The sequence below is a fragment of the Symphalangus syndactylus genome, chromosome 7, assembly GCF_028878055.3.
Source record: "Symphalangus syndactylus isolate Jambi chromosome 7, NHGRI_mSymSyn1-v2.1_pri, whole genome shotgun sequence".
NCBI lineage: Eukaryota > Metazoa > Chordata > Mammalia > Primates > Hylobatidae > Symphalangus > Symphalangus syndactylus.
The window spans coordinates 93,238,394-93,250,806 of NC_072429.2; the positions used below are offsets into that span (position 1 = coordinate 93,238,394).

A 12,413-nucleotide genomic window follows, 5' to 3' on the forward strand; every position below is an offset into this window, starting at 1 on the left:
AATCCTTTTTATCCTTTGAATTTCTAAATGCTAATATTCCATTTACCTGCTGCTTGCTGTTGGTGAATATCTTAGAGTTGATCATTAATAAGTATGAAGTTTTGGAAATTTATAATTGGGTTAAGAGATCTTACAGTAATCTCAGTTGTATGTCTTCAGTATAAACCACTGGTAATGTCAGTAGCTTTTATGATATCCTTTAGTGATAATCTGTCAAACATTATAAGATAAAGCATCATGTGTGACCCAAATTCTGCTTTTGGAATATCCTTTTACTTGTCCCTCCTCCTGGTCGTTACAGATTTTTCCTCTGAAGACTTTCATTTTTACCCATTTTTCCTCACAAGCCCCCAAATAAAAAAGATTTAAAATCCATGTGTCAGCCAGGTACAGTGGCTCACACCTGTAATCTCAGCACTTTGGGAGGCCAAGGTGGGAGGATCACTTGAGGCCAGGGGTTCAAGACCAGCTTGAGCAACATAACGAGACCCCATCTGTACAAAACGTTTTTAAAAGTTAGCCAGGCATGGTGGCACACACCTGTGGTCCCATGGGGAGACTGAGGTGGGAGAATATCTTGAGCCCAGGAGATTGGGGTTACAGTAAGCCATGATCGTGCCACTACACTGCAGCCTGGGCAACAGAGCAAGATCCTACCTTCAAAAAAAAAAAGTTCCCATAAGAATATATTTCTATACCTTTGATTACCTTTAATTCTTACCAAAAATGATGACAAACATTTAGCCATTTGTCTTTTTAGTGGAAGAGTTTAGTGTTTTAAAATACAAAATTCCAATTTTTACATAACAAATACCTGTTCTACTGGACCCTTTTATTTTTCCTGCCAACACACTTTAGGTGGTTGCATAGTTAGTTATACAATATCCACAAAACTTACAGAAATTGCATATTTTTATTATTTATTATTTATTTATTTATTTATTTTGAGACGGAGTCTCGCTCTGTCGCCCAGGCTGGAGTGCAGTGGCACAATCTCGGCTCACTGCAAGCTCCGCCTCCCGAGTTCACGCCATTCTCCTCCCTCAGCCTCTCCGAGTAGCTGGGACTACAGGCGCCCACCACCACGCCCGGCTAATTTTTTGTATTTTTAGTAGAGACAGGGTTTCACTGTGGTCTCAATCTCCTGACCTCGTGATCCGCCCACCTCGGCCTCCCAAAGTGCTGGGATTACAAGCGTGAGCCACCGCGCCCGGCCTAATTGCGTATTTTTAAAAAAATCTAATCTCAAATGCTAAAGCAGTTAAGTGGTTATCATTCCCCATGGAAGAGTTTCTTGTTAAATTTGACAAATGTTGCCAAAGTCTTCTTGATATTTTAAAGTTTGTTACCTTACTTACTTAAGAAGGAACGTTTTATGGTTAACTTCATTTTTGTAGTCAGTGCACATACACTCCTTTAGATACGTAAGATTAGCTATCCTAGGCTGGGCATGGTGGCTTACACCTGTAATCCCAGCACTTTAGGAGGCTGAGGTAGGCGGATCACCTAAGGTCAGGAGTGGCCAACACGGTGAAACCCCGTCTCTACTAAAAATACAAAAAATTGCGGGGAGTGGTGGCGCACATCTGTGATACCAGCTACTGAGGCAGGAGAATCGCTTGATCATGGGAGGGGGAGGTTGCAGTGAGCTGAGATTGCGCCACTGTACTTCAGCTTGGGCGACAGTGAGACTCAATGAATGCCCAAAACATCGCAGCCCAATCAATTTAGTTATCGAAAGTTTCTACCTTTGTTTTAAAGCCGAACAGACTTACACCTACTATGTATATATATATATATATATATATATATTTTTTTTTTTTTTTTTTTTTTTTTTTTTGAGACGGAGTCTTGCTCTTCTGCCAGGCTGGCATGCAGTGGCGCAATCTCGGCTCACTGCAACTTCTGACTCCCGGATTCAAGCGATTCTCCCGCCTCAGCCTCCTGAGTAGCTGAGACTACAGGCATGTGCCACCATGCCAGGCTGATTTTTTTATTTTAGTAGAGATGGGGTCTCACCATGTTGGCCAGGATGGTCTGGATCTCCTGCCCTCGTGATCTGCCCGCCTCGGCCTCCCAAAGTGCTGGGATTACAGGCGTGAGCCACCACACCCAGCCATGTGTGTTTGTCTTATTGGTGTGAGGCACTGTCCTGTTAATGGACTGCTTGATAGTTTTGAAATCAGAATATGAACCAGGCGCGGTGGTTCACGCCTGTAATCCCAACACTTTGGGAGGCCGAGGCGGGCAGATCACCCGAAGTCAGGAGTTCAAGACCAGCCTGACCAACATGGCGAAACCCTGTCTCTACTAAAAAAATATAAGAAATCAAAATATGAGCACAGGCTGTATAACTTCCTGTGAGACTTAGGCGCCTCAATTTGTATTGTTGGTCTTTCTTTTGCACAGTTTTTGATGAGTATGAAAGAGGCACTCAAGTTAAATGTGAGATCAATATGTTGATGTTTTGTCTATACGCCCATATTTAGCTTGCTGTCTTATTCATCTCCATGGAAATGTAGAAACTCATAAGAACAAAAGACAATTTAAAGTCAGCTTGGAGATTTTTATGGGAAAAAGTTATTTCCTGGGCCTCTGCTGATTGCAAAATGTGGTGGTTCTAGGTATGAAGCTTAAAGTCAGGGACCCCATATTCATTCAGCATCTCAACTTAACTCTTCTATTGGGTATAGATGGCCCGGATAGTTGTGTTCATTCCACAAGTGAAAGCTAGTGACCAGCCGCTGGCCTTCTGTTTCTAAACCTAGAAGATGTTGGATAACCAGAAGACAATGGAGTTTGGGCCCGTTTTTTAATTTAATCTGAGCCAGCTTTTTATTAGTTGATTCCCAGGAAGACTTAGGCATCAATTCCTTTGGGACTATTTCCCAGGTTGGATTTTTTTTCTTTTTAAAGGTCTGAAAATACAAATTAGCTTCAAAGCCCATCATGTGGCTTGCCTTTAGGTGAGAATAATGCAGAGTTGATCTGCTCGTTTCTTTTAGGTCAGTTCCTTCTGGCACAGTCTATGCTTTGACCTAATATGTGGTAGTGGCCAAGAGAGGTATATCATAACACTTTTCATTTGGTGCTGTACTGACGGGTAGATAGCAAGAGGGAGTAGAAGCATAACTCAAAATTTTAAATATTTAGTAGCCTCTAGTATGAAACTTAAACGTCAGTTCCATGTTTCTTTCCTCTGAGACTTGGTTTGTAGTTAACTGGCACTCAGGAACATGAGGGAAAAAATTACATATTGTGAAATGGTTGAGAAGACATGAAAATCCACTTGCTGTTGGTGTTTCCGAATTCCAGGCTAAGAACTGTTTTTTAGGTTGACAGGGTGGAATTCAGATACTTCTGTGTATTAACTATATAATCAAAAGGAAATTGCTTGGGATAGGATAAAGAACTGTGGTCTCTTTCTTTAAAATGTGTAAATGGAACAGTGACTCTGTTTTTAGTGCTAGCACGTGCATGTCAGCTGTTACAAACATGTCTCAAAGAATCTCTCTTTGCGTATCTAGGCCTGTCTCCTCCCTCCTACACATTTCCAGCTCCTGCTGCAGTTATTCCTACAGAAGCTGCTATTTATCAGCCCTCTGTGATTTTGAATCCACGAGCACTGCAGCCCTCCACAGCGTACTACCCAGCAGGCACTCAGCTCTTCATGAACTACACAGCGTACTATCCCAGGTAAGGCTCTGACAGAAGTGGAAATGAGGGGCAGAAACAAAGAACTCCTTTGATAGCCAGTGCCTGAGCTCACAAAAGAATATTGTCTGCCGTGTTGAAGGTTAGCGTGGCAGGCCACAGCCTCTGTCATATCTCTGACCAAGAAGGTTGTTTCAAGACAAAGTAAAAGAAGTACAGTTTTTAACCATATACTGACAGCATGATCTTTTAGGTCACCTATGTCTACAGCTTTCCTTTTTTACCTCTCCTGTCATAGGACCCTAAGTGAGTAGTGATGTAATCACTGCAGTAGGATGCAATATCAGATGAATGAATCATAAAACGGAAAATTCATAACAGGAACAATGGTATTTTGAAGTAGTATGAATTCATGTTACGGCACAGTGAATAAAAACTGTTGCTTTAAATATTCCAGGGCTTATGTTCTTTTCCTCCTAAATCTTTAAACATATCTATAAACCAATCCAGAATTAGATTATTTAGTGTTTTCTTAGAGTCTATATATTTTAAGTCTGTCTTTTTAGTTGTGTTCAATTTCTTGGACATAGCATACTAGCATATAATGGAGAGAATGTTGTCAGTCTGGGAGTTGGGAGACCGAATGTTAGCTTCTTTCCAAGCTATTTAGACGAAATATTTTGAGTACATACATGAGCATGTAAGTGAAGCTTATAATAAGTGTCTTGGACCTAACCTGTCTGATCCTACAGCTATGTTGCATTGTGTTTTTCTTCCCTGTCCAATATACAGTTTTCCAGTAGGGAGTAAGAGTTAGGGGTCTCATAGTAACAGGCAAGTTTGTAGCCACTTTTAATTATGTTTCTTATTTTGTTAGAAGTTTTTAAAACATTAATGCTATTGAAGATATTTTTTATTCCACTGGAGAGGAAAAATAAGAAAAAGGCTATGACAGTTGTCAGCTAGCTGTCTTCTGAAGGTTTCAAAAGGCTGAGAAGCATGAGTAACTGTTCATGATGGAATACTGTGCCAGACGCGTAGCCCAGCCCCAATCTGCCACCCTTTCTGGACCCTGTGATAATTGCTTATGTCATCAGAATGTCAGGAATGGAATCCTTAGTGTCTCTGAATGTCTGCCAGCGTTCTTGTTCCTATAGTGTAATTGTAGAATATCCACTTCCATCACTATTTGCCACCTGAGTAGTGGTACAGGAAGGAGTTTCTTGGAAATAAGACCATGACTCTTGAAGCCCCAAAGGCAGAAGGAACTGACATTTATGGCTTAATCGCTCCTGTAATTTTGGATGTGGGCCTGTAGGTCAATTTTTTTTTTCTACCAGTAGTTTTAAAATTTGTATTGTGCTCATTATTAAGTGTAGTGAGTAAAAGTAAAGACTCCCGTTTTATACACCTCCGAGTCTAGGAGTAACCGTTATTATCAGTCTGGTAATACATGTGTATGCTTCTAAATAATGTGACATCTTAATGTGTACTGTCTAATAGTTCCTTCTTTCTTTTTTTAAAACTTGAAAATGTGCCAGTGAATTCTTCTGTGTATATTCACCTCATTCTTGTAAATTCTTCAAAATGTCCAAAGAGTAAAAATATAATTTGTTTCTTTATTTGTAGATATCTGTACTTTTTTCTCTATTAAAGCTCATGTTGATCTTTAAACACTTGATTTTATCTCTCTCTCAAACATTTTTTCCCCAACTAGAGATGGGATTTTGCCATTTTGCCTAGGCTGGTCTCAAACTCCTGGGCTCAAGTGATCCACTGCCTCAGCATCCCAAAGTGCTGGGGTTACAGGGGACATGCTTGTATTTCTCTAGGACAGTTTTACAGAAGTGGGATTTTAAAAATGAAGGTCAGGTGCATTATATATAAGCTAATACTTCCAAATTAACCCCTGGAGTGTGTTATTTTATTTTACATTTCCCCACTTTTAGTGAAATTACCTACATAACAACATGAAAGCATTCAAACATGGGAATTTTTTGCTCTTATTTATGCTGCAAATCTGGTGTGATTTAAAAAAGCATATGCCAAAGATGTTTTATAATTTTGATAGAAAAACATTAATTTCTTTTTTTTCTTTTTTTCTTTTTTTTGAGTTGGAGTTTCGCTCTTGTTGCCTGGGCTTGGAGTGAAATGGCGCAATCTCGGCTCACCACAACCTCTGCCTCCTGGGTTCAAGCAATTCTCCTGCTTCAGCCTCCTGAGTAGCTGGGATTACAGGCATGCACCACCATGCCCAGCTAATTTTATATTTTTAGTAGAGAAGGGGTTTCTCCATGTTGGTCAGGCTGGTCTCAAACTCCCGACCTTAGGTGATCCACCTGCCTCAGCCTCCCAAAGTGCTGGGATTACAGGTGTGAGCCACCACACTCGGCGAAAAACATTAATTTCTAACCTGTCATGACTACTGGGCATTTGAGGCTATTAAAAAACTTTGTTATGTAAATGCTCAAGTATGTTTTGGCCTCCACTCTGATAAGTTGGAAATCTGAAACAGCATATTTTAGGGATATTATTAATCAGAAGCTCTTGTGTTTTTCTTTATTTTTAAATTTCCTCCATTAAAAAAAAGCCACAAGTGGTGGGTTATGCCTGTAATCCCAGCACTTTGGGAGGCTAAGGTGGGAGGATCACTGGAAGCCAGTAGTTAGACACCAGCCTGAGTCTCAAAGTGAGACCCTATCTCTACTAAAAATAAAAAACTGTGGCTCCAGCCTGTAATCCCAGCACTTTGGGAGGCCGAGGCGGGCGGATCACAAGGTCAGGAGATCGAGACCACGGTGAAACCCCGTCTCTACTAAAAAATACAAAAAATTAGCCAGGCCTGGTGGCGGGTGCCTGTAGTCCCAGCTACTTGGGAGGCTGAGGCAGGAGAATGGCATGAACCTGGGAGGAGGAGCTTGCAGTGAGCCAAAATCGTGTCACTGCACTCCAGCCTGGGCGACAGAGCAAGAATCTGTCTCAAAAAAAAAAAAAAAAAACTGGCTTGGCATGGTGGCTCACTCCTATAATCCCAGCACTTTACGAGGCTGAGACGGGCAAATCACTTGAGGTTAGGAGTTCAAGACCAGCCTGGCCAACATGGTGAAACTCCATCTACTAAAAAATACAAAAATTAGCTGGGTGTGGTGGTGAGTATCTGTAATCCCAGCTACTAGGGAGGCTGAGGCAGGAGAGTTGCTTGAACCCAGGAGACGGAGGCTGCAGTGAGCCAAGATCGTGCCACTGCATTCCAGTCTGGGCGTCATAGCGAGACTCCATCTCAAAAAATAAATAATAAAAATAAATGGGCTGGGTGTGGTGGCTCACCCCTGTAATCCCAGCACTTTGGGAGGCTGAGGCAGGCAGATCACGAGGTCAGGAGTTCGAGACCAGCCTGGCCAATGTGGTGAAACCCCGTCTCTACTAATACCAAAATTAGCAGGGCACGGTGGTGGGTACCTATAGTTCCAGCTACTCGGGAGGCCAGGGCAGAAGAATCGCTTGAACCCAGGAGGCAGAGGTTGCAGTGAGCCAAGATCACGCCACTGCACTCCAGTCTGGGTGACAGAGCGAGACTCAGTCTCAAAAAATAAAAGTGAGGCTGTCACAACAGCATCTGGAAGAGCAGGTGAAATGAAGGCATGTATGCCTCATGTGGTTTTGTTTTCTCTTTTTGGGCTTTTCACCCCCTCTCTCCCTCAGAAGAGGGTTTCAGTTATCCAGTGACTCATACTTTAGCCTAGGGCAGAAAAATAATTAGAAGGGCTTTCCATTTGGGTCCTCTCTGATTATCAATACAAAATCAGTTACCTCACATCTTTTCTCTTTCATTACATCAAGCCCTACTTTTTCTTCTGACCTCTCATTTTTCTCAGAAAAGAATATTCTCCTTTGCATCAAAGCTGTTGCATAGGTGAGAGACATGCTGATTCTTCAAAGACTGAATGACATACATACCTTCTATGCATCTCTTGCCTTTTGTATGACACTGTAAATTACAAGTAACATCATCTTTTTTGTCTTTGTTTTTTGAGATGTAGTCTGGCTCTGTCACCCAGGGCAGAGTGCAGTGGCGCTACCATGGCTCACTGCAGCCTTGATCTCCCAGGCTCAAGCGATCCTCACACCTCAGTCTCCCAAGTAGCTGAGACTACAGGCATGCACCACCTCACTCGGCTAAATTTTTGACTTTTTGTGGAGATGGGGTCTCACTTTGTTGCCCAGGCTGGTCTCAAAGTACTGAGCTTGAGCAATCTTCCCACGTCAGCCTCCCAACATGCTGGGATTACAGGTGTGAGCCACCATGCCCAGCCAAGTAACAACATTTTGCGCCAACAGAGGAAGCACAGGAAGTTTTACTTTTTTTAATGAGTGATGTAGTCACAAGTAAACTGTGCATGCTCGTATAAAGGCTTTATGGTGAGGAATAACCATTGTCGTTCTTGGGGTAACCATTTGTTTTAAAACCAGCTTTTGTTATAACCTAATGAATGAATATATGTATGTGTATATATATATATAATATACATTCATTATTCTATGTATATATAAAAAATACATATTCATTATTCAATATATATACGTATATATAAAAAATACATATTCATTATTCAATATATATACGTATATATACATATATATATATATATTTTTTTGAGATGGAGTTTAGTTCTTGTTGCCCAGGCTGGAGTGCAGTGGCACAATCTCAGCTCACCGTAGCCTCCGCCTCCTGGGTTCAAGCGATTCTCCTGCCTCAGGCTCCCGAGTAGCTGAGTTTACAGGCATGTGCCATCATGCCCAGCTACTTCTGTATTTTTAGTAGAGATGGGGTTTCTCCATGTTGGTCAGGCTAGTCTCCAACTCCAGACCTCAAGTGATCCGCCTGCCTTGGCCTCCCAAAGTGCTGGGATTACAGGTGTAAGCCACCGTGCCCAGCCTATGAATATGTATATTTAGTAATATGTATGTGTTACTAAACACATCGATCTTTGGTTTGTTGTGTTACTGTGTTCTATCCTGGAATTCTCTGTAGTTGAACCAGAAGATTACCAAGCCTCTGAGAGATGCTTACATTTCCTATTTTGAACTTTCTCTTCCTATTCCAGTTTACTTTTTTAATTGAAATTTTTATTGAGATTCACATACAGTTGTAACAAATAATACATGGAGATCCCTTGTACACTTCGCCTAGTTTATCCCAGTGGTAACATATGGCAATCAGTTTACTTTCTAATTTGCTTGTTGTTGCAAGTGTTCTCGTAGGACCAAGAAAAAAGAATTCTTTTTTTTTTTTTGAGACGACGTCTTGCTCTTTCGCCCAGGCTGGAGTGCAGTGGCGCAATCTCGGCTCACTGCAATCTCCGCCTCCCGGGTTCACGCCATTCTCCTGCCTCAGCCTCTCCGAGTAGCTGGGACTACAGGCGCCCGCCACCACGCCCGGCTAATTTTTTGTATTTTTTAGTAGAGACGGGGTTTCACCGTGGTCTCGATCTCCTGACCTTGTGATCCGCCCGCCTCGGCCTCCCAAAGTGCTGGGATTACAAGCGTGAGCCACCGCGCCCGGCCAAGAATTCTTGATTTAAAAGTTTTCTTACAAATTAAATATTTAGTATCACAAATGCAAACAAGAATTTAGCATCCAATGAAATGATGCTAGAAATAATAGTAATAGTGATGCAATATGAAGCAATATTATAATATGAGAGAAGTGCCAGGTAATTTTTATGGGTGGCCATGATTACGATTATCAGGTTTTTTAGTTTGGATTAGGTTTCTAAATGATGTAAGGAAGAACAACTGCCGTGGGCAACTCACTCTCTACTACCAGTCAGCGAGAGTTCAGTATGGCTTTCAGGGAGTAAATGACCCTTTGCTAATGTGAAAACTTTAATGGCACGATCTCAGCTCACCACAACCTCTGCCTCCCAGGTTCTAGCGATTCTCCTGCCTCAGCCTCCCAAGTAGCTGGGATTACAGGCATGCGCCACCACGCCCAGCTAATTTTGGATTTTTAGTAGAGATGGAGTTTGTCCATGTTGGTCAGGCTGATCTTGAACTCCCAACCTCAGGTGCTCCACCCGCCTTGGCCTCCCTAAGTGCTGGGATTACAGGCATGAGCCACTGCGCCCGGCCTTGGGGTAAATTTAAGTTTAGTTACCAAACTTTTTTGACAGCACATAAATTTGCCAGGTATTTGGGTGAGATAGATTCTTGGAAGATTTATTTATTTGCGCCAAAGTGTTTTCCTATTTATTTGTTTGGTTCCTTAGACTTTCTCTGAATGGTAGAAGCGCAGGCCTGGAGAAGCCTGTATGGACTTTTAGGAGCACTAACAGAAATCCAGGGTCCAGAGGTAATCATCAGTCCATAGACTGCTGTAGTTATTAAATCCATGAAGAATCTCGAAAAGTTAACCTTGTTAATTTCAGATGAAAATTAAAGTCAGTTTAAAGGTTTCCTACATGAAAACTGACTTTAGGTTTTACACTGGCAAGGATTGAAACAGTATGTCTCCAGTTACTTCCAAATATGTGGTATTTGTAACACTAGGGATGTTAATGTTGATAAAATGGTTCTGTGCGGTCATTTTACAAAGCAGTGGAAATTAGATTTCTCTGCAGGGTTTCTCAGAAATGTGAAACAATATGTAGTCACTCATTCAGAGGGGAGAATGTAATTCTCTAATCTTCCCACTTAATCCATTTCTCTAACCATACATATGATACTTTGGCCTCTCTTTTTTAGTGAAATTATGGCAAGTCTGCAAGGTGTGGTGGCTCACGCCTGTAATCCCAGAAATTTAGGAGGCCGAGGTAGGAGGATCACTTGAGCCCAGGAGTTTGAGACCATCCTGGGCATACAAAAAATTATTTTTTGAGTTGGGATGGTGGCACCCATTTGTAGTCTCAGCTACCTGGGAGGCTGAGGCTGGAGATTTGCTTGAGCCTGGAGATTGAAACTGCAATGAGCTATGATCCTGCCACTGCTCTCCAGCCCTGGGAGACAGCACAAACCTGTCACTTTTGAAAAAAAAAAAAGCTGTATATATCTATATATGGCAAATCCTCAAATTGTGAATATTATCAATACTCTCATACTTCTGACTACCTTTATTTTAGAAAATTACCTGGTATTAATTAGTATTGCCAATGTTTGTACTTGGTAATTATTAAATGGAGGAAGAGTATTATAAGTCTTATCAATATAGTATATATTATGAGTATGTTGATATGGGCATCTTGGCATCCAGTATGTTAATATCTTGTTTTACATATAATTTTATATGATTTATTAGGCTACACTGTATATTATAAAACTAGACAATATATGTTAGGGTCTGGAAAATATAGTGCAGGGAGAAATTTCTGGATAGTCCAATAATAGAATCTAGGCCAATTAAATTGATATTGGCATACCAATGGGCTGTGCGGGAGCTTAAGGCTGCAGTGAGCTGTGATTTTACCACTGCTCTCTAGTCTGGTTGACAGTGAGACCCTGTCTCAGAAAACAAAACAATAGGGTTGGGCATGGTGGCTTTGTAATCCCAGCACTTTGGGAGGCTGAGAGCAAATCAACTGAGGTTAGGAGTTCGAGACCATCCTGGCCAACGTGGCAAAACTCTATCCTGAAAAAATAAAAAAATTAGCCAGGCATGGTGGCAGATGCCTATAATCCCAGCTGTTTGGGAGGCTGAGGCAGGAGAATGGCATGAATATGAAAGATGGAGGTTGCAGATTGTGCCACTGCACTCCAGCCTGGGTGACAGGGCTACAGAGTCTCAAACCCAACAAAAACAAAACAATGGGCTGGGAGCAGGTAGTCAAAGCAAAGGAAGATTGAATGGTAAAATTCATAATTTTAAAGGAAAAGATATCATAACTTATCAGGGAAATGGAATTTTTATTTACATTGTGCTTGGAAAAACTTAATACCTATATGTTGTTTTGTTTGAGACAGAGTCTCCCTCTGTCACCCAGGCTGGAGTGCAGTGGTGCAATCTTGGCTCACTGCAACCTCTGCCCCCTGGGTTCAAGCGATTCTCTTGCCTCAGTCTCCTGAGGCACCCACTACCCTGGCTAATTTTTGTATTTTTAGTAGGGACAGAGTTTTGCCATGTTGGCCAGAGTGGTCTCGAATTCCTGACCTCAAGTGATCCACCTGCCTCGGCCTCCCAAAGTGCTGGGATTACAGGCATGAGCCACCAGGGCTGGCCTACGTTACCTATATATGTACAGAGGATATTAAGTGCCTCAGTGGAGGAAGTCTTCAGCAACTTTAAAATATATTAACTCATGTATTTAATTCAGTAATTTCCTAACATGATATTGGTGCAGCTTACTGAAGGAGCCTTGGCTGTGATCCTAAGTAATTAATGTCTTTGCAACTGTGATGCTCTAGCAGTTTTCTGGATACAAGCCTTTGGAACAGACCCTCTAGTATTACTTTCTTTCCCTTCATTTCCTCTCACATCCCTTCAACTCTTTGTTCAGGCAACCATAAGATTGCTTATCCAGCTCAAGGACAGTCTCCTTGTTAGTTTATTTGATGTGGTACAGTCTCCAAAACTGTAGGACCTTTGAATACACTGTTACATTGACTTGGTCATTTGTCCCTAACCCTTCGGCTCCTCTGTGGTCCTATCAATTTTTGAACTTTTATATCTTTTCGGTACAAGTTATGTTATTGATACAATGTATATATTATATGTTAATAAATACTGGCACTTGAGAATCTGAAATGTAAAGGTATAATGGAGGTAA

At 41.5% G+C, this 12,413-nt stretch overlaps 1 protein-coding gene across 6 annotated transcripts in view; it reads left to right on the plus strand.

The window, feature by feature from the left end:
* ESRP1 (epithelial splicing regulatory protein 1) overlaps positions 1-12,413 on the plus strand; it is a 67,911-nt gene that overhangs the window by 34,364 nt on the left and 21,134 nt on the right. For all 6 annotated transcript variants that reach the window (XM_063643461.1, XM_055286796.2, XM_055286794.2 and 3 more), the window contains exon 13: positions 3,528-3,696. In XM_063643461.1, coding sequence (XP_063499531.1) covers positions 3,528-3,696 — 169 coding nt within the window. The remainder of the gene's footprint in view (positions 1-3,527; positions 3,697-12,413) is intronic.